Raw genomic sequence first — 25735 nt, forward strand, 5'->3', positions numbered from 1 at the left:
TTGGATGTTTTCAAACACTTCTTTTCTGGATCAGTTGGATTACAGGTAACATTTTTAAATAGTGGGAAAGTTCTGCTTGGTATTATCAAGCAGGATTTATCAAGAGGCTTTAGAGAAAGCAGCACAGTTTTACTTTGCTTTAATACACAAAACTGTTGTAGTTACAGAGAGGAGTTATGAAATAAGATATTTGGGCACAGTTCAAACAAGTTTAAAATATGACTCTAAACTTTGTTAGCATTTGTATCAATGATATTCATAGAGTTTTGATAAAATCCTGAGATTGAATAATATTTCCATATCTCTTCAGATACTTCTGCCCCAGTTGTGGGGTTGGTGTTTTGCAGGTTGAACCTTTGAGAAACAACAATTTAAAACCATTAAAGCATAAAAGTAAAAATAAACATGCAAAATGTTAATAACTTGTCAGAGTATTGCCATGTGACCAACTCATTTTTGATGAAGCTAGGTATCTTCTCTCTCCTCTTTGAGTGACCTGAGTTTGTAACATCTTTATGATCCAGTTTTTTCCCCTTATAAACTCGAGGTCGGGTTCTGCTCAGGAACCCTGTGTCAGAGTCAACGTAGCTGGCTTGAGAAAGAGACAATGAAGAACAAAGGAAAAGAGAGACGTATCTCCCACATAATTATCATCTGCTAAGCTGCTAGCTCAGTGCTGCTTTAGGGAGAGTGACAGACCGAGGGGAGAAATTCGAGAGAGAGAAAACGGTGTAGGAGGGAAGGGAGGAGAGGAGAATGAAAATGGGAGCTGGAGTGGTAAGTGCAGGAGAGAGTAATAGATGAAACAGAGATAGTGGCAGAAAGATGATGGGAGATTGACTCAAAAAATGCTGAAAGGACCAGGAGGCATAAAGGGTGGAGGGAGAAAGAGAGTCAAGAGTGAGAGGCAGTGAGATAGAGAGAGATTGGAAAGAAAAAAAAACCCAGCGGCATACAAATGAAGCCATCTGTAGAAGAGAGAAGTGTAGGGAAGCAAGAAGGATGATAACAGTACTGGGGAGAGGAAGAAGGGTGAGAGACAGAGATGTAAAGGAGAAGGAAGGAAGAAGAATAAAACAAAGAAGAGAGTGGTAAAATAAAGGAGTGTGGAGGTGAAAAGGAGAGACGAAAGGTGGTTCAGTGTCATGCACTGAACAGAGCTGCTGCTGCTGCTGCTGCTCTCAGCATGCTGTCTTCCACATGCAGAGATCCATCGGAGAAACATACACACAAACTAACGCACTCTCAGAGCTCAGAAAGAATTTCATCACACTGTTAGAAGCTGACAAGCACACAAACACAAACACCGCATTGTCTGTCTGCAACAAAGCTACACAAAGTGGCAACTCTTCTTATTTTCTACTCTCCTCTCTTAAGTTCTGTTCAAATTTGCAACTGTCTTTATTTTAACCTTTAGCCACTTGCGTGGCTCTAAAGACGGCAGGGTTGGTCTGTCCATCACTTTGGTCCAGACTGAAATATCTCAACAACCATTGCATGGTTTGGCACAGATACCCAGAGGATAAGAGAATGACTTTCTTTATCCTCTGACTTTTTCTCTAGTGTTTCCATGAACTGGGAAATTTGAATTTTTGCATGAAAATGTTTCAACAACTACTGGATGGACTGCCATCAGTTTGGTACAAACATTCATGTCCCTCTCAGGATGAATGGCAGGAACCTTGGTACATTCCCTTTTGCAGCCTTGGGAATCTGATTCAAACACTTTCCTTGTATCAGGCCAGAAGCATCAGCATGTTACCATTGACACTGTGTCCGTGTGAGCGTACTGATGGTAACATTTATCTCAAAGCGCTTCTATGCCTAAGTAGCCTTACAGAGTGGCTAACATGGCAGTACACTCTAAAGTTTTGGCCATCATCCCTGTGTTGGCTATCATCCCAGATGTAGTTAAGAAGCAGTTAGCCAAACTTATCAGAAGAGAAAATAGAGACCAACAGTAAAATTGTTACCCAAATTGTCTGCTGATGGTATTTACCACAGTGAACAGGGTGACATCCTGTTTCAGTTTTGACCTATAGTACTCGCCGTAGTTGTATACCACAGTTTTCTTGTACAATGAGGGACTATTATCTATATTTCAGACGTGATCACTTTTGCTCTTCAAATACAGATCTGAGAAATTACTTTGATGAGTTTAATCTTAACACATCCGATAAAAATAACTGCCAAAACTATGAAAATAAGATAAAGCAGAATTATCCTTTAATATACTCCGTCTTCTTGGCTCTCTTTTCCTCTGTTCATCTCCTCCCCCTCTCCTGATTTCTCTCCTCTTTTTTTTAGTCACGTCTCTCTGTTCCTTTGTCCCTGGTGTTGCAGCCAATTAGTTAATCACTGTAGCTCATTTGGACATCAGGCGAGTCTAGCCTCATCTGACCCCTGTATCTATGATGAAATCTGGATCTAGTGAGCTACCATATATCTCCAAACCACACTGGCAGACACACACACATGCTCAAAAGTGTACTCATTTATATACGCACCCACATGTACCTTGTTGGCTTGGCTAGTCAGCATTAATTCTGTTATTCCTCCCCATCCCCCCTTATTACACACACACAAGATACCAAGACGTGTGTGTTTACATATATTGTGCTACACATAGACTCCCTGGGGCTGATTTAAGGTTAACCCTGAGTGTTCCCGGCTCCCCGCGGTTTACGCCCGTGTATGACCAGGAGCCATCGGTGATTTGTCTTGTCAGACCAAGTGTATGCGTTGTTCGTGTGTGCGTGTGTATGTGTGTCTGAGCCTAGTGAGCGCCAGCTGGCCACCATCACTGTGACAGTTAGTCTGGCTGCATGATGGATGATATGGGCTATAGATACTCGCTCTCTATGTCTGTCTCTTACACACACACACACACACTCTCATTTATATATACATATATACAGTCATCTGTACATATACGCTGGGTTGCCTGTATGTAAATGCCTGGGAGGAATCCCCTCCAGTGGCAGCTTGATAACGTTCACACACACACATACACAAAGCCAGGTTTTCTCATATACACACATTTTTTCATACATACACCTGCTTTCTCGTTTAACATTTCATTGCTGACACTCACACACAAACACACACTCGGGCAGACTTTTTGTGACCTTTTATTCGCAGCCTCTCTGATCCTGTGCCGTTGTACAGTTATTGAACCGTCATAAACAGCAGTAACACTTGTTTGCAGTCATTTGACTGTGTGTCGCCTGTGGGGTTTTCATATGAGGTACAGGAAATGAATTTGACCCAGCCAGTGGGCCGCTGAGAAAAACACTGGGGACATGGTCCAGGTAAACTGCGATATTCAGCATGTCAGCACTGTTGAGCTACCTGTCGGAACAGGGAATCACTATTGTTACATGATGTAAGTGTGCGTTATAGTTTATTTTGAGTCCATGTCAATATGGTTTATATATTTTGCATATCTACCATTTGTTTGGATTTTTTAAAATATAGTTATAGAATGACCACGTGCAAGACAGAGAACGCAGATAATCTGAGTTGAGGTATTAATACTGATTTATGTGTGCGTGTGTCAACATGCACGTCAGCACGACTGACACACTGACACCTGAGCTGTCCATCTTCCGAGGCGACTGTAATCAGCTTACTGTCATACTTGCATGCCCTGCATGTCATTGTATCTCGTACGTACACAAACACATTCCCATAATCTTCTCTCACACACATACATGCAGACACATCCTGACTTATTGTAAGACGTCAGAATATTATCTCCCAGATGTAATGTCTCAGTGCATGCTGGCACAAAACAAAGACCCTGTCCACTTGCTGATATAGGTCTTAATACAATTTTGATGTACAGTAAATAGTAATGAAAAGTTTTTAAGACCAGAGTTTAACGATCATATGCACAAAACTTAGATTAAATACTGTCTTTATCGTGGACTATGTGACTGGCTAAAAGAAAATTCCTCTTTAATTTGCACTGACACTTGAGCCAAGAATAAGGAGGCTGCAAATTAGATGAACAAATGTTGCGAGACACACTCAGAAGTGCAGTGACTGGGTTAAGACACCTGCGTCCATGCTTGCTACGAAGTCTCCTTTTAGGTCGCTCTGCTTAATTGGTCGGCTAATTAAAGCAAAATGAGAAAGGCATCTGCTGCATTACAGAGCGTGTGTCGGATCTATAAAAGTAATCATGTCTCCAAACATGTGTTATCCATAAAGTAATCACACTGATTTACACTCTTTGAGGAAACGCCAGAGAAACATGTATCTGCATGAAGATACTACGACACGCAGCCGGGGCGGACGGTTTGATGTATGATCTCTGTGTGTAGTTTTTCATTCAGTACATTAGAGTGTGGCTTTTGTGCAGATGTGCCCTTGGCAGGCACCAAGTACTATGGCTCAACAAGTGAACAGCTTTCTCTTTTTTCAAATGCATTAGCATTAACCTTGGTACCTCTAACCAAGGACTTCGTAAATCTGAATTCATTCCTTGTATCAAGTCAGAAAAGAACAGAAAAAAACAATGTTTTCTTCTCAGAGATGTGCATAAAATTTTAAAAATAATATGAACTATTTAGTCAGCGCTGGCAGGGATATTGAGGTTCTTGTTAGACTCCTGAGGTGTTTGGCGCTGCTGTCAGATGTGTTTTGTTGATTAATGGCTCCCTCATCGATCATAAGGCAAAGTGGACAGAGGCTGTGCACAAAAACATCACACTCTCTGTCACTGCCTATTGACTTTCACTCAATAATTTTCTTAATGAATGAGTGGTTATAAACAACATTAGCTTCATATGTATCACAGCAGAAATGGCAAATGCAGAGCTTGTTTTTCTCCCAGTGCTGGGAATAGTTTAGAAGTTCGCTTTATTGATTGGCTACCAAGCACTCTCTTAAGACATTCACAGAGGTTTTCCACTGGTGTTTATTTTTTGAGAACTGGTCAATAGTTTGCCAGCATGTTTTAGTAATGCAGATCAATAAGAACTGCAGCCATACCTTAATTGCGCTACCTCAAAGTTTCTGTTTCTGTACTACAGCCTGCTGCTTTTGATTATAACAGAAACTGTTTGAACTCTATGGATTGGCACTTTTTCACAATTTTTACATTAGGAAGATGTCATCAAATTCTTAAAAATAAAAATGTGTGACAGCCCTTCAAATGTTCCTAACAGCCAATTTTGACTGAAGTAAGCACCCACTTTGCAAACTGGGGAGTGTTTTAAATATCTGATTCTGCACTCAGTCTTTTCATGCACAAGCTGCCATATCTGAATCTATCTTTTTGTTCTTTTCTCCTCCAGTTACACTCCCCTCTGTCTCCTTCACCAGGGTTCGACAACCACATTCTGTCAGACAATGAGGTAAGTGTGTGTTAAACTCCCTTATTCCCCAAACTGCCTTTTCCAGTCCTGAGACGGCAGCACTTTACACTGTGAATGCCAATGCTCCAACTACTAAGATAAAAAAGGAAAAAAAAAAAGTGGAAACTGGTAAAATAGTCATAGAACATCAGTCAGTACAGTTTGAGGGAAAAACCTAGCAGGGATTTTTTGATATGAATGTGACTGATTTTGTGTTCTCATTCCTGTTATCTCAACAAATGTAGTTTATGTTCACCACGATTTTGCTACCTAAAAGTATTAGAACAAGGGCAAATCACATGAACAATATGTCTCTTCTGTGTCCTTCAGTCCGCCGTGTACTCCACAGTCAACAAAACAAACTGTGACGATGCTGTAAATGAGGAAGACAAAGAGCACGACTACAGCAGCATCGCAGAGATCAAAGGTCTGGTCCCGGCCTCTTCCTCCAGTGACCTCTACGCCACCGTCCGAGATATCTACACCCAGCCCAACGAGCCCCAGCCGGGGGAAGACCCCAACTTGGACAGCACAGATCCTGGCTATGAAACCATCCGCATCCCAAAGACTAGTAGCTCAGATGATGACCACAGGGCTGGGCTGGGAGCAGAGGGATCAGACACTGCCAAAGCAGAGCCTGATTACGAGAGCGTCGGAGAGCTGGGTCTGAGCCGGGAAACGTCCCGCCTCTGAGGATTTCCCATCGCCATCTTCATTCGTGGCGTTCTGGGAGGAGCTTCCTATCTGACACATCTTACAGACCATCACTGCAGTGCTTTGAACCTGCCACCAAGCATGCTTTTGGTGCATGACTTGGGGTGAACAGCAGAAAATGGCTCACCACACCGCATCCATCATCAATGCATGAGTGTCTTCTTTTCGGCTTGGGTACGGTTTGTCATATCTGAACTTTTAATTTATCACCCAGGGTCAATGTCATCGGTACTGGTAGGCCTACTAATAAATGAACGGTAGTACCTCAGTCTCTGGGCATTAATCATTGCACTTTGGATCATCATTAAATTTCTCATTTTAATTTCTGCTGACAGTGCATATCATGGACGCTTGATTGTGAAATAAATATCAAATATTCTATCACAACAGACATGCAGCAGTTCAAGAGTTAGCTGAGGACACTATCTGTGCCTGTCATAAATTAAAAAAAAACAGATACCAAGAATTCAGTGCCATATACTCATGAAATCCATGCACTTACTGTATGAAGGTAGCATTATTTGTACGCCCCATCTTCTGCTGCTGGTAACTTCCTAGCTTCCTCCAGGTGACTCAGTGTCATGTTTTACTGAGTTGTCATGGTGTATTTCTAGGTTATTCCTTGTCAGGTCGGTCGCACCTCCACTGTGCATTCTCTGCTTGAAATGGAATTTGAATGGAATCTTGCCATGGAAAGCAAAAACCAGTCTTATCTGTGACCAAATACTCAAGACAGACATTGCATTTGATAGATTATGCCATCAACTATAAATGATGACTCTCTGACTGCTACATACATTTTCTTATGTTGAGACTGCTCACTGCAAAGGTGTGGGTGCAGCATGTTAGAGTTTGCGCCTTCACAGTACATTTTTATTGGATTTTTTTAGACATTTTACGGTCCATGTCATCATTTTTTAATGAAATTCGTATTTATTTGAAAATGCATATTGTTGTGTAATTGTGAAATGTTACAAAGTATGTCTGTGAGCGAAAAGTAAAAAGGGTTTTATAGAAGTTTCAAGCATTTTTATGAGATACTAAATGAAAGTGAGTTGTGAGACAATGGCAGTTGTAAAGGTACGCTTTCCCCTGAATTTTTTGAAAATTCATTGTAGAAAAAGACACAAAATGAGACCATATTTTATTTTTTGTCATTTTGCACAGGGGGTGAAACAAATTCAAAAGACTTGTAATGTGATAAAATGACACAACAAACTTTTATTATTAATGCAAATGTTGCTGATCAAATGTTATTTTTTGGTTGTCGTGATTTTTGAGCCTACTCTTGGTACAGTATACAGTCTTCAGTTGGCACCCTGGATTATTTTAAAGCACAAGGTTTAATATTATGGTACTGCGTTTATATATCAAAAGCAGCATTACACATCAGTTACATCTCTGCACAATTTGAATATCTAATGCTTTTTGACTTACTTGTAGCATCCTGAAAAAAAACATATGTGTCTGTTTGTAGCTTGTACTGACGACATGCCAACCAAGGCTTGTATATACAGTAGTTAGAGCACTATTTTAACTGTTACTCGCTGGAAGTTTTATGTAAACTTACTTATTTGTACAATGTTCAGAGTGATATCATTTTCGAGTCTGTTAAGAGCACTGATTATATGTCTGACTTGTTTTAAGGAAAACTGAAACCCTGTTGTCCAATGGCTTTTTACCTTGTAATGTAACTCAGAATTATCAAATTGCTTTTGGGTTCTGAGAATTAGTAACCTCACGTCAGAAATATGGTACAATGTTTTGGGTACGTGCATTTTAGGAAACAGTGTGGTACTTTTATTTAAAAAAGAAACTGAATTGTTGTCTAAATTCTGTTGTTTGACGTTCATTTGCAAATTAACAGGGCCAATGTTTTTTTGCTGTAAATATATCTCTCACTGCTGCAGTGTCTCCCCACTTTTGCAGAACAATTGGTGTCATCTGCTTCCACCCACATCAAAATATTACAGCATTACAGTATCTCCAGTCTTAGTTCATGTTTCATTAGACATGCAGGAGCTTGTTGGTGGTTCAGACAAACAGAGGCAGCCCTCGCTGACTGGTGTTAGATTCATAAATGATATCAGACATTTGAAATGCTGTTACATCTCCCAGCAAAGCTATAGTGAGAGAATATTGTAAATGCAATTCCACTCCCAGTCAGCTTTTGAACAAAGGCGAGTAAGTGAAACCCTCAAAAACATGTTCATTTCTGCAAAAATGGTAATTACCAGTTTACCAAAAAAAAGTACATGACCCTTTGAGTAAATTGTTCCTACCATGTGACGTGTTTGTGTATCAGGATGGTGCCATTATTTAGATATAATGGTGGTCCTAGAACACTATAAATGACCTCTTAGGAAATGATCTGCCAAAGGGGATGTTTTAGTGCCAAATCTAATCAGGACAACACACACATGGTTAATAAATACTTACCTAAAAATCACGAATGCTTGCTAGCTGTCTATCTTGGTTATATAAACACGCAACACCCCATTCCCTGAGGGAATGGGGTTCGTAGATGCTCCTTTGTTGCCTCTCCTTCAGCTTCACTACTCCGGTAATGAGACCATTTGTTCCCCTCTTACAACCAGCAGACAACTCTATGGTGACACCCGCCTTTGATCACAGGGCAAAGCCTGTTTTGGCAGTTATGGCCACATCTGTTACTCCACTCTGTCCGGTTTCCATTCTCTGCATGTAAATATTTTATGACATGAATTGTACTATTAAAATATATATATATAATAAATTGTGTCATTGTGTCTTTTTATTCACAGGGGTGCTGTCATGTAGAAAGATTGTAAGCTGGATATTATTTTCTTAAAGCATTACGTTTGACATTAATTAGGCCATTTGTTACTGTGATAACCTTCTTTGGTATATTCGCTCTGCCACACTGGCTGATAATCACGATGAATGAATTAGTCTTCTGGTAAACTTGATTTATCGAAGTGCAGCGAACTTTTGAATCCAGAGGGACACACTTATCAAAATTTCTTTTTTGTGTCAGAGAGCAACTTCTTGTGTCACAGTGTGTGATCACACTTTAGGTTTCTTATTTAGTACAGGATGTAGCTTTGCCACTTGTGAGTGCTGTTATGTGCAGTGTTGTAAAGAAAAACATAAAATAAGGAACCATATGACTGCCTGGTTATCCTTATAGAGTTCACTGTGACATTAAATAAACATATCACTGCATTTCTGGTCAGGCTGACCAGGGCTCATGTCATACATTTGCATAATATGTATATTTAGCATTTGCACAAGATGCCCCTTTCTAGCATTGTTTGTCTAAATTATCTGATGGTGATGGCTTAGATTTGGTTGACTCCTGCCTGGGCAGATACATGATGGGCAGGGTTGATGTTAGAGCTTGTTGACCCCAGTGCCTTTCATAGAATAAAACCGCATGAAAACTAATGAAAACCCCATAACAAATAAATAACCTGTTGTGTTTACATTCACAAAAACAACCAACTGAAGTCCATTGCTTTCATTTTAATACCAGATCATAGTAATATGCAAGCTCACAGGCACCTGAAAAGTAGGCTACATGCCTGTAACAACTAGTTTGTATAAAGCCTCTCTGTCTGGTAGAAGTTTTCCTTTCCGTAGCCTAAATTCCCCTTTTTCCCTTTCTTCCCTTCTGCCATACCCCCTCCCTTCTCGTTTCCTCTCCATCCTTGCGTCATTGTTTTGAATGGAGCATCCTCCCGGCTTACATTACCTTCAGTCGGAGGAGAAGGGGGAGCGGTGGGGGCTTGTGGAGGCGTGTGCTTCGTCGACCAATTACAGCCCGCCTAGGCCGCCGGACCGCACATGTTTACAGGCAGCATTCCGCCGGTAGAGGCTGTGCTCGGTCGGAGCTGCGCACGGACTGGACGTTGCAGTAGCCGGAGCCGGAGTCACCTAACGGTCGTATTTTTAACCGTTTTCAACAACTACAGTGGGATGGCGATGTGCAGGGTCGAGTGAAGTGAAATTACGCGACGTATGTGCTTTCATTCTTCTGTGTCCGAGTCGTTTTTGCCACGAAAAAGCCGCCATTTTGTTAAATCGTGTACAAATGTCATTTCGGTTCCCGAACGTGGCGGTTAGCCCATGTTTTCCCGCCGCCTCCTCAGCTCGCAGGGAGCAGTGGGGAAAACAAACAGGTCGAACGGAGGAAGATAGGTAGCCGGTTGGATGTGGAGGTTGTTTAGCGGCGAATGAATCGTTTTCATGCTGTAGGCTTTTCGTCGGGCGCTAATCCAAAGTTCTTCAGTTTTCGGTGCTTTTGAATGCGGTGTATTTAGGACGCTGTTGGGAGTTTTCGCCCTCCGAGTATGTTGCCGCTTTCTAACATTTTGTCAGGGCTGTTGGAGCGCGTAGTCTACCCGCTGCGGTTTTGTGTTTTTCTCGACGTTGTTTACCGGTTATAATTCGACGTTTAATGATTTAAATTCACCGCTTCGCCGGCTCTGAGTTCAGTGAGACACTTTTAGACATGCATACGAGGCGTTTGGTGAAGCGGTCGATCCTCGGCAGCCGCGTTTATGCGCCGAGTCCGACCGGGGACGGTGCCCCGGTGACAGGAGTGGTCCAGGCTGTCAAGCAGGAAAACAGAGACGTCTCGGCCGCAGGAGCCCGGCGCAGCGTCTACACCGTGCTCATGCAAGACGGGAGCCTCAAGGAGTTCTCCGAAGAGGAGATAGCCGCGGGATTCAACCACACTGCAGCCAAAGGACCGCTCAAGTCCAGCTTGAAGGTGTGTGTATGTGTGTGTGTGTGTGTGTATGTGTATGTGTGTGTAAAGCGCCCCGGCCGGCAGGCAGCGCTTCACTGTTTTTGTTGTGCGGTGTTTTGCAGCGGTTAACTGCTTCCTGCATGGAGAGGATTTAACGGTGCCACCGCCGCAGCTGCCGCCGCCGCTGACGGCGAATTTAAGCAGCTGGGACAAAACAGCGTTGATCAGAATAGCCGTAACACCGATTTGGTCGCATATTGCATCAAATAACGGGCTGTCATGACATTTGGTGACATCAGTTATATGGGACAAAGGGCTTGATAGGGCCTGCGCAATGTTTATGTGGGCTAGTGGGTGGGTAAGCCGAGGCAAACAAACACGCTGTGACTGCAGCGTTTTGGACTGATGGAAAGATGTGGTCCGAGGTTTTTGCACATTGGCTTTTGTGATTTATGTAGCACATTTATTACGGAAAATGCTGTGCGTCCAGCCTTAAATTGCAGGTTTGCACTCAAAGAACGTGTTTTGGACATTTTCATTCATAGATGAGGCGGCTTAAAATTCAGTTGAATATTAAATGGCTTTATGTGAAATCATTCTGCACAACACGTTGTTTAACAAAAATATCTAGACTGGGCTTGCAGTGGCATCAGAGACAGAATAGAAAGTTTCGATGATGGCCAAATTTGTAATCGTGATGTGGGCCTAATTAGCACTGACCTAATTGCCTTCATATCCACCTTATATGCTTTTGGTGTCACGTGGCTTCAGATTAAGACTGTGCGAAGACGAGAAGCCACTCCAGCCTTTGGATGAAAACACAGTTTCTGGCATAAGGGAAGTGTGTGTGTGTGTGTTCTGTCCTTTTTATAGTGAGGGAGTGACTGAGGAATGCATGTGACTGAATAACGGCTTGTTTACGGACTGATTTGATTTATTTTGATTGGTGTGGTTTTGTGCCTCTTTGCAATCGTGTGTGTTGTACTTTGATATGTTAATGAATAAGTAACTTGCAAGCTGTAATCTGAAGTCTTATTTTCATAACCAAAAAGGAAATGTTTGGCCACTGGTTGTTACCACACATGCGGGACTGCTCACATTTCCTTTATGTAAATATGAGATAGAGGGTAGGTGTGACTTTACAGATACAGCAGCAACTCATTTCGACTTTGTAAACTTTTATTTAAAACTTTACACAGACATGTCAGATCCTAACGAAGAGGAATGCAGGAGCTCCGCATGGAGATTTGTAAGAGCTTTGAGTGATGGGGAATGCTTTGTAAACTTTGGTTCTCTTGTTTTGCATTTGCATATTTTGTGTGTGCGGTGCTACACTCACAAAAGCTGTTGCACAATACTGTTACAGTCAGTGGTGCAGGCTGGAGTAGTGCAGCTGAAGCTGAGAGCGTAGTCCTGTCAGCACAATGGTCAAGTCTCTTTCAGCACGACTCAATTCCTGCTGAGGTCGAAAACAAGCCATAAAATGAGGAGGAGGGGTCTGCTATGTGTGTGTGTGCACACGTAGGGGTTCACATGTGCATCTGTGTTGCTTTTTGTGTGGATGAGTGTGTAATAGCATGGATGTGCTTTCTGCCACATGTACGATTGTATGTTTAATGATTGAAGGCAGACTACTTTAAATTTAGGAGTGGGGGTTGTTTATGAGGGTGCGCCTTTTGAGTTGCAGCTGTACAGCCAACAAAGCAGACACCCCCAGGTTGGCAACGGGTGGCATGCTCCAAAGAAGCTGGATGCTTGGCTCATTGCCCGGTATGGCAAACGAATGCCCCCTATTCTGCGGTGGTGGTGGGGGGGGGGGTATCAGGATGCCACTTGTTGACTTGTTGATTTATTCAAGTGTGTGTTGCGTGAGCAACGTTACACAGATTTCTCGCTGCTAACAAAGAGGCATTGCTTGTTTTTGTTTTGCTGGCACTTTTGTTGTACTCGCCGTTGTTTCTGTTGATCGTACACCAAACGTGGGAGTCAATGAAGCAAGCTTGTTGACAGGAGCTGAGTGACTCTTTGTTCTGAAGCGGTGATCCCAGGCAGGCTGGCGTCGGCTGTCCTTATTGGCTGGCTGAGAAGCATCAGCGTGAAGCACAGTGACCACAGGGTCAAGTCTGGATGCTGCTGATGTATGAGTAATCTTTTAGGGTAATGGAGGTGTATGTGTGCATCTATGTGTTATATGTGCTCTGAACGCACAAACACAGGGTTAAAACATTTTGAGTATTGCAATTCAGTCGTGATCATTTTGTATAAGGCAGCATTCAGGCATGTGTACAGGTTTTCATTCAGAAAAGTCAACTTGCACATGAATTAGCTAGGTTTTTAATATAAATATATATACTAGTTTAGCTGATATTTAGAAAGATATTACTTTAGTAGCATGCTTGACATTGCTCAGTAACTTTCAGATAAAAGTGACTCGATGGCATGAGTTTCAGTCAGTTTGGGTTATTCATTAATTCACCATTAACTGGCTGTAAGCTACAGGTGAGGAAATTTGCTGGCCACAAACCAAGAAATACTTAAAGCTGCAGCTCTCACAATTTGAAAATGTCACTCTCAAATTGCAACCCTAGACTAAATCATATGTTATATTTAGATTAGATATATCTCTAATTCTGATCATACCCACTAGATGCTCCAATACAAACACTTCCCAGGGACAAAGAACCATATGAGCTACAGGACACAGTGCTGGGATTTTATGACGTTCGGTCCATGGGATTCAATTTATGGTCCGTGTCACCTTTCTTTATTATGACCTTTGACCCATAAATGTAGGAGAATCTTTACGCTTGACAAACTGCTGCCCAAAGCAAGTAGATAATGAGTTTCTCTGTGTGTGTTTGTGAGTGGGAAAGAGAAGGAGAATGAGAGATAAAGAGAAGAGGGGATATCAGCGTCACTTGGGCTATTTGTTCTGTTCACACATGCACACACACACATACACACACACACGCACATGCATATACACCAGCTTTGACACATGCAACTCACATTTCACAATCGATTTGGTATGCTTCACAATTTCCTGGCTGCGTGAAATGTCATCATTCATAAGCCTGGTGAAAGCAAGGAATTGCCGTTGGTTTTATCCGAGGACTACACTCGTCATACACACAACACCTAATCTTCCCCGAGCCGGTGTAATCCATCTTGTTGTTTTACTCAAGTCTGTGTTTTCTCAGAGCGTTCGCGCAACCAGCCTCTACCATGAGCGATACTCGATACTCATTTCTCGTCTTTTCTTTCTTTTTTTTTTTTTTTTTGTTTTACCTCATTAATCTAAGTGAATTGTTCTCTTGGTGTTTGTGTGTGTGTGTGTGCATGTATGTATGAGTTATTGACTCAGACACACAGTCAAGCCTAATCGTGTTACAGTGCTTTGAGATAATGATCTAGATCACACACACTCACATGTAGAAACGCACACACTGGCTTGCATGTCATACTCGTCAACGCTCTGTTGGCGTGGGCAGCCGTGTGTGTCACTCTGGCTGTGTTTTGGCCTTCTCTCAATGTGTTTCTAAGAGTCTGATGGCTTCAGTTACCTACAGAAATGTGTGTGTGTGCCCGTGTGTGTGTGCCCGTGTGTGTGTGTGTGTGTGGTGTATGCGTAGGTGCATGCAGGTATTCATGTGCAGAAGCATGCCATTCTTTGCTGTTGTGTAAGAGAAGAGATGATGTTGAGCTGTGTTTTTTTTTCATTGTTACAGGTAGGTGTTTTCAGAGTATTGTGATGGAAAAAATGATTTTCTTCTGTGATTGTGTGTCAGTGAGTAGTTTGTCTTGTGTGTGCGGTGCAAGAATATGTTGTCTTTTGTAATGCAGTCTTTCTATATGGAGATTGTGTGTTTTGCAGGTTGTTTTCAGGGCAGCAAAACTGTGTGTGTGTGTGTGTGTGTATTTTATGGATTGACTGTCTCACAGAGAAGTTTACATGAATGCCTGAAACTCTCAAACACAGAGACTAGGTGGTGTTTCACCAACTTCACCTTGATCTTCATTTTGTTTTGTTGTTGTCAAAATGTAATTTGTACAAGATTCAGCCAAATCCTGTAGCTTACATTTAGCTCATGGTTATGGGTAAGTGGCAAAACACATAAACTTCAAGTCTGCAGTGTGCCAAGTTATATAAGAGTATTATTAGAAGATTTTCTGTGGCCAAAAAAAGTAATAACAGTAGTAAGGTCGGCCGGAGTTTTTGCTTGAATTTCTTTCCGTTTGCAACGGGGAGTTTTAAATATGTTCAGTACTTCAGTGTCTGCTTGTTTGCCTTTGTTGTCGCATTTCTACGCTTCTTTGTGTGTTACTGCCACAAACTGTTGATGAGTGGAATAACACGAAACTGGCGGCATGTATGTATAACACGCTGTGTATCGCAGTACCCACATGCACAGCAAAACGGAAAGCCGCTGGTGTGACAGTGGTGGTCAGAAGCTCCACAAGAGGACAAATGATTCTTCACACAGTTGGTAAAAGGAATACATTTATCACTTTCTAAAATTTGGGATCTTTTAACTTTTAAAAAAATGCCACCATCAAGAAAGGCCTTATATCAGATATACACAGTTTTGCCTGAAGTGTCATTTATTTCTGTTCATGAAAAGGCAGTTTTAGTAGAATTCTGAAGTGTCTTGTGGTTGTCAGTTTGAAAACCTCATAATGCTAAAATTTCTACAGGAACTGGGAAAAATAGGCTTGTTTTATAACTGACCACTGTGCATTTTTGAGTTCATCCAGTCTGTTTTGGAAATGTTTTTTTTAAGTGCAAGAGGATGGAATTTGTTCTTAAACCATATTGGACCATGTACTCCGTCATTTGAAATGTAAACATGAAAATCTTCAGAATTTGGGTTACAAGATTTCGACAGCCAGATCCCAGAGCCCAGACCCAGACTTTCACCCACAACTGATGCTGTGTTGAAAAACTAAATTAGTTTTGTAGTTGTTTCCATGCACTTATTTCTGCATATTTATATATTTTAATTTGTAGTTTAAATGAGCACTATCTCTTAGTATTCATAAAGCGCTTTGAGACAATTTTGATTGTGGAAGGCGCTATATAAATAAAATTGAATTGAATTGAATTGAATTGAACCACCCGAGGCCTTCGCAGAGTTTTGTTTCCGAACTTTGCAGAACTTTCGATAAGTAGCTCATCATGAATACTAACTTGGGTATGTATTTCTTTAAAAGAGCATTTACTTACTCTTCTTTGTATCACTCTCCAGCAGAGCTCCACTAATGGAGCTCCAGAGGGCCAAAAGGTGGAGGGCGGCTCCCTCAGCCCAGAAACGGCGGAGGAGCAGCGATCGACGGACAGCAAGCGTGTTGGCCGGGACCCCGATACCCGATCAGTGTCCCTGCTAGAGCAGAAACGCAAAGTGGTCTCCTCCAGCATTGATGTCCCTCACGCCAGGTAGGACAGAGTGTGTGTTTGTGTGTGTGTGTGCGCGCATGCATGCGTGTGCCAGTTCTTTGACAGCGAGAGTCTGATTCCTGTCCTAGAGGGAGTTTGGCTTGGGTTCATACATGCAGAGTTCATTGAAGGTTTATGACATAGATGTGTCATCTCATAAATAGGACTAAGTTTATGTGGGCTGACATCCCATTTTTTCATGTGATCTTTGAAGCCATTTTGGCAGCCTACTGAATATAATAACATTTGACAGAGGTCCACTTTCACTCCTTTAGACATATATATATTTATATTTTATCATATGCCATCATCCCTGTTACACTGCACATCAATGACATCTCTGTGTTGGAATGAATGTATTCTGTATTATTATGCCAAGGTTTAGTTTGTCTAAGATTGAATGGTTGTGTGCAAAATGTCATTTTTGGATGAATCCCATGTTGCTGCCTGAACTTTCTAACGCAATTATGGTTATGGTTAAATTACATGCCTCTGGTGGTTTCCCAAATTGTAGAAGTGGTGTAACATGGACCCAAGGCCATGAGAGTCAGCTAACAAAGTAAATCACATCAGTTACCCTCCTGTATGTGTTCCCTGCTTGACACTCAAATGCACACAGACAAATATTATTTTAAGATGGTCAGCACAATCTACAACTGAAGGTGGTCCACAATAGGGCAATTAAACTTTAATAGGCAGGAGTGCGTAGCAGTGAAGTGCCATCTAATAAAGAAACAACACTCTTTCACTATTAAATGCGAAACACTAATAACCTGTAAAGTACTGCACTATTATTGAACATCACTCCCCATTACTTGTCTCTTGCTGCTGGAGGAGTCCAATCGATGGCAACTTGCTGAAAAGTATAGTAAAAGTCGCCCATCTGAGCAGCTTTATCACTGCATCCTGAGCCCTGCTTTAAATTTAATAGTTATTTGCTGATGAATCATTGATTTGGTTCCTCCCGTGTTGCCCATTAAGATGAAAAATCTCTTTTTAAATTGAATCTATCACATGGATTAGACAGAAGTTTTACACCTGTCCCGCTATAATTACCTCCTTGCATAGGGATTGCAATAATATTGATATTTATATGGTTATTGTGGAATGGCTTATTGATTATCTCACTGCTCTTGCACAAGTTCAGCTTGTTGCCTCAGCTCAGGGACGACCACTTTATAGGCCAAGTTCCTGTTTATCCTCCTAATGAGACTATCTAAGAACAAGAAAGCCATGGGGAATGTCTCATAAATCAGAATTTACCCAGAACACCCAGTAATCCTGGTATAGTGGTTAAGAGAAAGTGTGACCTTTAAAAAGCTTCACATCTTTTCAGTTATTAGTATAGGCGCACACTTCCAAAATTTCAATAACACACCCAAGCTGTGTCCTCAGCCAAAATTCCAACAGGAATCTGCCAGGGTTTTCTGCGTTTTTATTTAGCCTGCCCTGGCATCTTTGAAGCATCAGAAGTGTAGGAATTGTCAGCAATAACTCTCCCCTAAGCAGAAATAACCAAAGACGAAGGTTAAATTTATTTATGGTGAGGTGCTATCAGTGTATCTGAAGTTTTTAATTGGGAGCTTTATCTTTCTCTGTCTTTGCCTCCCTTACCATAGGAATTTAGTCATACCCTGCCAGGTAAGTGAAGGCCATGTGTAGGCAGGATACCCTTTTCACAATCAAAGACATCCTGGATGTGTGTGGTTGTATGTGCTCTGTGTGTAACTTCTGCAAATGTTACAAAGTGTTTATATAAAGCAGTTCCATTTTTTTAATGAGATTTTGCCTTCATTTGCTATTTACAGTGCAGAAAGACAAACAAAACAGAGGGAAGGAAAAGGGTATGACCTGCAACAAAGATCCCCTGGCCGAAATCTATCCCTGTATGTTACAGTTATGTGGTTTGCACCTTAACCATTAGGCTATGATATGTCCCTCTTGTCTCTTGTGTGACCTCCTACATGGCTTCTGAAAGTCTGCCCCTTAATTTAGTTTTATAACTGAGATTAACAATTGGGGTCTCCTCAGGTTTCTGAAGAAGCGAGGATTCATGTTTAACTCCCTTCTTACATGTTTCCTACTTTGAAATATCCTCATAGTTAAAGTTCAACCAGTTCATCCCTTCTTAATGTCACAGGCGTGTTTTATGTGTTAATGAAAAGTCCCAATTTTTAGCCAACAGCATAGACTTGACATCTAATTATTTTGTGTATAGCACTTCAAAGTGTGGTACTCATAATATAAAGATCTATTGTGCTTGTCAAGTGCTAAATCAAACCCACTGCAAAAAAAAAAAAAAAAATCCATTTCAGCCTGAATTATAAAGTGCGCTTGCTCAATCAAGAACATGAAAAGTTCATTCTTGCCACATCGTAGGAGCAGGTAGGAGCCAGAGCTCTTTTCTCAGATATCCCTATAGTGACCTCTTCAGTGCACAGCACCATTATTGCCTTAAGATTAAGATCCATGGCTCTCATCCTCTGCACACCTGTGACCGATTTTCAGCCCTGCTCTGGCACCGGGGAAGAAATGGTGTCACCACCGACCACAAAGCAACGTTTATCTGTAATGGAGACAAGGGGGGGGGGGGGGGGGGGGGGGGGCAGGAGGCTTGGAGGGATGGTTGAAAGGGAACAAGGGAGTAACAAAGAGTGAAGGAAATGTGCGTGTGTGTGTAGAGAAGGACAGAAGGGTAAAGGAGATGGAGAGAGCATGTGTAAGAGTGTGTAGCAGTGAAGATAACAGCAAAAGAGAGAGGAGGGAAAGAATGCCTGAGGATTTTTTTTTCAGAGCTAACTCTCCAGAGAAGTCTGACCTTGAGGTTGTTAATTGCACTCTGAAAAGTTCCCTCTCTGCTGGTGATTTACCAAGAAAATGTCTGGCTGTTTGATGGCTCTCCAGGTCCCTTGTAACCCAGATACAATAGGTTTCCTACCTCACTGGGAGTCACTGAAGTACCCCAATGCCTCATCTGCAATCATTGGGAAAATAGAGGAAAAATGACGGTGTGCTGTATAGATGTTAGACCTCGGGGGGTTTGTGTAGCTACATTTCATGAGTCTTTCAGCCGGTCTAGTTCTTATTACTTTATTGAGCAGCGTCCTTCATCGTATTTGTTTACAACACATTTACTTCACCCGCATTTCGTCAGATCTGCGCCAAAAATCAATAGGTGTCATTCGATGGTTGACCTATTTTTCTGCGTTGCCCTGACCCTCAAATGTCCAAAAGAAATGTTTTCCTTTATGAAACCTTTTTAAATGTGCTGTGTGTCAAGATACAGAGGCAGGAATTGCTCTCTGTGGCAGATTTCTGATTTGTGCCATACTTACTCTCTGATTCTCTCCTTACTGGATGCTCAGACATCTCTACACATTGTCAGACGGTGGTCTTAGCCAGCTGCTGGGCCTGCTCCTTCCTCCAAGGGCTTATGTTTTCTCTATGCAGGAAACAGTCAATTGTAACAAGAGCTGGCGGGGGCAGACCAGTGGAAACGAATGGCTTGGCTTTTGACAAATAGCATTCTGGAGACTAATTGCTAGCAGGGGAAGTGAAGTATAACCTTAGTTGAAGGGGAATTCAAGAGAGTGCTCTGCTTATTATTGCAAAACCCAAAAACAACAGATCCGGACGTTCAGATCCTCTCCTCCTCAGACTGCCAACAGTCAGGCCCCCCTTTCTAGTGTGAACCAAGTTTGCTCACGTTTCTGAAAATAACTGGACCCCTTGCCGGCCCTCCATGATGTTATGATTTTTTTTCCTTTCTTTTATATCCAAGCCCAACACAATGACCGCATTCAGTTTGATTTACTGTAACTGATCACCATTTCATGTAGCTATAAATTAAAGCAAGGAAGCTGGTGGGGCTGAGTGGGCCAAACTTCAAGACCCAATTAGATGCCAAAACAAAACTGTTACTGTTCTTGTTGATAATTTTTTATTGTTGATCATTGTATTTGCAGATCTGCAAACACACTGACAAATTGCCGAGCAAGCCATGTGTTCCACACTCTTAGCCTAGTGCATCAGCCAACTCAGACATGGAACGGGGCTAAAGAGTGAAAAGAAGACCAAAGAGACAGTCAAATCATTGTTTGTCTTTTGATAAAGTGGCATGGCTCTGTAATCTGCCTGTATTCCCTCTGCTAGTGGTGTTGTTTGCTTTTCTGGTCATTCTTACCTTTTTGGAACACTGTTACTGCTCTTACTCCTTTTGCACAATGTGTTTGTGTTTGTGGCGAAGGAGGGCGTTTGCGTTTCGAAATAAGAGAAAGGAGGGGAGGGTGGGGCGTGTTCATGAGAGTGAGTTAGAAAGATGCTCAGCATTTGCCAAAGAAAACAGTTTTCCTCGTTTGGATGCCAGTGAAGTTCAGAAACCATGTGATTACCATCTGAAAAGACAGCTCTCATGATCTCTCGGTCTCTCTCTGTCTTTCTCCCTCTCATTCACTGCCTCGCTCTCCCAGCCTCAATGTACTGTTATCTGATTGAACACTGAGGTTTTTTCCCGCAACAATTTACTTGACCAAACCAAGTGTGTTAAGTATTCTGTTAAAGTTTATCAGATTGGCCTAACTACACACAGCTAAAAATATCAAACAGAAATGTGTTTGTATTTATAGAAAAAGGCTGTTGCCCAACATACGTAATAGAGGGTTCTTGTTTGTGAGCCACAATAATGGCTCTCAGAATTCCAAACATGATGGGATTTGCCATACTGACAACTTTAGCAGGCAGTGTTTTCTGAGGGACATTTGTTTTGCTGCATTGCTAGAGGCAAAATGGCAAATAGTTGGTTTAAAAACAAATTTTTAATTTTTACACGGTAGTTATGAGTCCATCCAGTACTGTGTGGTATAGTGTGTAAAACCTGAATATTGATCAGATACTGTACAGATTTATTAAAAACAATCATACAAGGTATTTTGAAGAGTAGTAAATAAAGTCAAGAGCAAGAATGAAAACTAGCAAGGACAGGTCTTAGCATAGGCCATAAGAAGGGATTTAAATAAATGTACACATTCAGCCAGCATGAGCTCATCAAAACAGCTATTTTCATTGTGTAGAAGCTCTTATGGGAAAAGCCTTATGTTGTTTTTAATCCTGGCTTTAGTCAAGCCAGTGGGGACCAAGCCTAGGTCCTTGGTCTTGCTCATGTGGGTTAAAAGGTCTGTGATAATATCTTATTACCTGGTGCATTCTTGTTTCGAAAGGGAGCTTCAGAGCCTTGAAATCAGTTGTGAGAGTATCAGTTAACCAGTGCAAACATTCTAAAATTAGAGTGATGTGATCTCATTTGCGTCAGGGTTACACATTAACTATCATGTGCACCCCTGTAATATCAGATCCATTCCCTACCCTCCCACTTTCCATCTTTAGTGTCTCTGCATAATATAACTCAGTTTAATAGGACAAAATGAGATTGTCTCTCTTCTGGAGAAGAATAAATGCACAGGAGATGTGAAAACCAGCTGAGACAAAAGCACCTTGTGTGCCTTAGGTTGTCATTGAGATTTTCTAGTATGAGTAATTTTCTTGAGGGAGCACATCTTATTAAACAAAGGCCTATGCGGATTACTTAAATATCATATCAGTGTTTATTGGCTCATTCTGTCTCCACAATCATGAACCAGTGACAAATGCCTTGTAGAAAGTAGTTTAAATTGGCTTGCTCTGGTGAACAGGAGTCACTGGAGTTTGCTTAGTTCAAGACTTGAAAACCACCTCAGCTGATTGTACTAAAAGTCTAGTCTCAGATACAGGTGAGTATTCATGGACCCACCCCACCCTGCTGTTAACTCAGCTTTAGATTTATTGCATGACTAATCAAAGGCAAAGCCCTTACACTCTCCTTGTCTTTCGGTCAATATCCGCGGCACACTAGTGAGAGCCACATCGAGTGGGTCTACTCTGGCTCATTGGACAGGTTCTGGCTCCTGAGAAAACGACCACCTGTGATGCCTCAGGAATGGAATTGTAAGTTTAAATTTATATGCAAATTGGCTCTTTAATTAAGCATGATGAATATCAAGAGAGTGTGAGCGGAGGAATGGTTAACCATGGATTAGTAGACGGTCAGCCTAAATTCACTGTGATCTTTTGCCAAAGCACTGGACCGTGGCAAGCATGTGTAGGCAATGTGTCTGTGTGTGTTGTTGTTGTTGTGATCTCAGTCCAGGTTTCACATTCACTTGAACAGCAAAAGACTTCAGAGCTACTTGCAAGTTCATTGGTGTACATCTGGTATGCTAATTACAACATCAGTTATTGAGAAGAGAAAGATTATCATAACATCTGTACCATTTTTCACTCTGAAGATTGACTACACGCAGTTTAAATGAAATCCACACTGTCTATAGTTTATCTAAATAACATATTCAACGCTCTAGAAGACCTATGCTGATTACTCCAACGCTATTAGTGGAATTGACTCATCATGTGCAACATTCTTTTTGAGGCCATCAGCAAAAATCTATTTGCAGTTATTGATGTCGTAAATAAACATAATGCAGCTTCTTAGAAATTTGAACACCCTTAGGGCTGTCAAGGGAGTGTGACTAAATGTGTTGGCCTGATAGCACCAATGCCATGAATTAACAGATGAATCAATCTAAAGCCTCACAGAAAATGTCACTAATATGCTAATTTGTCCTACATTGCAGTCAGTTTATCTGTAAGGTAGTTTTGTCTTCAATCATTCCCTGCCTACTATCTATAATGCATACTGCTGGGCCTCAAAGCCGATGTTTATGTGACAGTAGACTCTGTGGGCCTTCTGTTGCTTCAGACTAATCCATAGTCCCCAGCTTTAATGGACTGATGGCACAGAGTGCTGTAGCAGGAAAAAAAAAAAGCTTGAATTGATTCTATTGACAGACGTGCATTATGGTTATCTTCTACGGTATATACGAGGTGCTGCTAATTGACAGCAGTGTCAAGTGTCACACATCATGTCCAAACACAAGCACTAATGAGGAGGAGAAATTAGTGTATTATCCATTGAACATTCGGTGTAAAGTGAAAACGTAACCTAAACATGGTGGTTAAATCAGCACACTGCTAATGTCAGCTTGTAAAATGATGAGAAAATGTGTAATAATCATTTCATACGAGTTGTATGTTTAACTAGGGAGATGGAGCTGTACACCACCATATAGCACCTATACTTGTGGCATTAGCATTAGCAAGTTAACTTGTTTTCCCATAAAGCAGCAGCAAATTAGCCATTTGTGTTTATATAAGACAGTTCAAGCAAGGGAGAAAATTTTAGTTCTTGTTTTTTTCTTTGGTGTTAGTTTTAGTTTTTGTTCTGTGTGATAAATACAATAAATGCTCTAAAAATAAAGGAGATAAACAAAAGTGCATGTGAAAAACTAATCTCATATATAAAATGTGCCGTCTAGGGATTGCAACTTGAATTACTGTGCACCTCCTGCCATAATTTAGTATTAATATTACTCTACTGACCCAGGCAAAGTTTTGGTTTGGGGCAAAGACGTTGTGACACAGTGGGGAGGCGACGTGCTTCTCAAGTGTAACCTATTAAAAACAAACCCGGCCCTGCAGAAGAACCCCCTCCCCGCATTATTTCTAATTATGGCCATCAATTTTGAGGCTCCATTGACCTGTCTGTTGTGAATTATTGATATCTGTCAGGCTGACAGGCTTTATTAATTAAAATGGAGATGTACTAATTAAGAGCACGGCATGAGGGTGTCATAATTGTAGCCCCGTTTTAATTTGAATGTCGCTCATCAATTTTATTGCAGTTTAGCAGAGTGGGCGCGGCGTGACAGAGGGGTGAGCGAAGGTAGAGTGGAGGTGCCCTCGTGTGACGTGCACGCGTGTGTGAAATTTGTGTCTTTTGGTGCACGTGCACTAGACATCATTTGATACCACGTCAGCTTTTCAGATTGTCAGAGCTGTCTGCTTTAAAGACCACGTTATAATGACTTCCTTTCTTTGTTCATGACAGTTTGCATGAGAACATTAATTATTCTGTGTCATAATCCAAGGTGATAAGTTAAAATTAAATTCAAAGACAGGCCCGTCCAACAGCAGAACATATCAGCAGCTCGCCACATATTTTTAACTTGGGGGTTTCTTAAATGTTTGTTTAATCGATTGAGATGCCCAGTTTATTAACACGGGAGTGATATTGAAAACAGTTTTTGTGTGCCTCAGTCTCATAAATACACATTTTAAATGGGAACAATATGATTCCTCCCATCGGTCCCCCAGATGAGAGTCTATCTTCTGGACTTGGAATCAAATGTGGAAAAATGCTGCGAAGCACTGTGACTGCCAAACAGTTTAGTATGGCTTGTTTAGTACGGTTCAGTGCATCTGTTTATAAGAGTACTTGCGTGTGCATGTGCATTTACTCTCACTATAACACACATGGAAGCAGTGATTTCATACGATTAATATATCAGCTCTGCCATAAAATTCACCAGTGCCATCTCGCTCTTTCACTGTCTGGCCCTTCTCTGAGTCATATCAGGTCAGAACACAGGTGTCTCTCCTTTCCTAATAAATGTTGAGTTGTGCAGCCACTCAGATAAATCTCACATCTTCCCACATGTCCTTCATGTCCCTCACGCAGTGTTTTGACCACCACAATCCGTCAATACCGTCAATAGTGTCTGAACTAGTGAGGTCACAGGCGAGTCATTGACAATGATAGGACACCAATTACCTGTCAATTAGCAGTTTGGAAGGACAAGACGTAACACTATCCTGATAGAGAACTGACCTTCAATCCCCAAAGTGCCCTTCAGTGTTGTCAAAAGAACATGTTAAAACCAAACAAGTGAAAGTAATTTGCTGTAGGATCCTAGTCAGGCTGTAAAATGTTTTAAGGCAGTCTAATAGAGCATATTCCTGTACATTCACACAGTCACAACCACTAAATATTGAAGTGGTGTAACTAATTTGAAAACTATGCTGTGCCTTCATATGATCCTAACTCAAGTAATGAATCAAAACCATGACGCCTACACTAGTGTTAATTTCCAGATGTAGCATGGACCCACCTTCTGGACTAACAGATGTATAGAAGATATTTACACCACGGGAGAAGCTCTAATGTGTTTAGCGTGGCGGCATGTAATTTCACCTCCAAGACAGCAAAAAGATCTTTAACACATGCAGCAATTATACAAACTTAAAGTGGTGATTGTGCAGCAGGCATCATAGGAGCTTTTAGGGCAGGTCTGCTTTATTTACTTGTAGTTTTCTTCGGTAGATTCATCTTTAATGACAGAAATAACATCTCGGCTACAAAAAGTATTAAAGCCATTTGACATGCAGCATCTCAACAGTTGGCATCCACTGAATTCTGCTCAACATTGTTGAATCCAGTACACAGTTAAATAAGCCAGACATTTCGTCAAAACTATCCCACAGATGTCCTCCTTGACAAAGAGACCTTATGTTGTGAGAAGGGAGTGCTAAAATTAATTGAAAGTTAGCCATTTGTTAGTCTGA

General features: G+C 41.4%; 2 protein-coding genes across 4 annotated transcripts in view; both read left to right on the top strand.

Annotated features, from left to right (window-relative positions):
- The window catches only part of pag1 (phosphoprotein membrane anchor with glycosphingolipid microdomains 1), a 45461-nt gene extending 38178 nt beyond the window's left edge, over positions 1-7283 (top strand). For both annotated transcript variants that reach the window (XM_041053645.1, XM_041053644.1), the window contains 2 exons: positions 5304-5363; positions 5694-7283. In XM_041053645.1, coding sequence (XP_040909579.1) covers positions 5304-5363; positions 5694-6056 — 423 coding nt within the window. In that variant the 3' untranslated portion in view covers positions 6057-7283. The remainder of the gene's footprint in view (positions 1-5303; positions 5364-5693) is intronic.
- A 2667-nt stretch (positions 7284-9950) lies between these two features.
- Positions 9951-25735, top strand: part of znf704 (zinc finger protein 704) — a 47011-nt gene continuing 31226 nt past the window's right edge. Inside the window, exons 1-2 of one of the 2 annotated variants that reach the window (XM_041053208.1) lie at positions 9951-10830; positions 16056-16243. In XM_041053208.1, the coding sequence (XP_040909142.1) occupies positions 10570-10830; positions 16056-16243 (449 nt within the window). In that variant the 5' untranslated portion in view covers positions 9951-10569. The remainder of the gene's footprint in view (positions 10831-16055; positions 16244-25735) is intronic. The other variant, XM_041053209.1, reaches the window with a different exon arrangement.

The sequence above is a fragment of the Toxotes jaculatrix genome, chromosome 13, assembly GCF_017976425.1.
Source record: "Toxotes jaculatrix isolate fToxJac2 chromosome 13, fToxJac2.pri, whole genome shotgun sequence".
In the NCBI taxonomy this organism is placed as follows: domain Eukaryota; kingdom Metazoa; phylum Chordata; class Actinopteri; family Toxotidae; genus Toxotes; species Toxotes jaculatrix.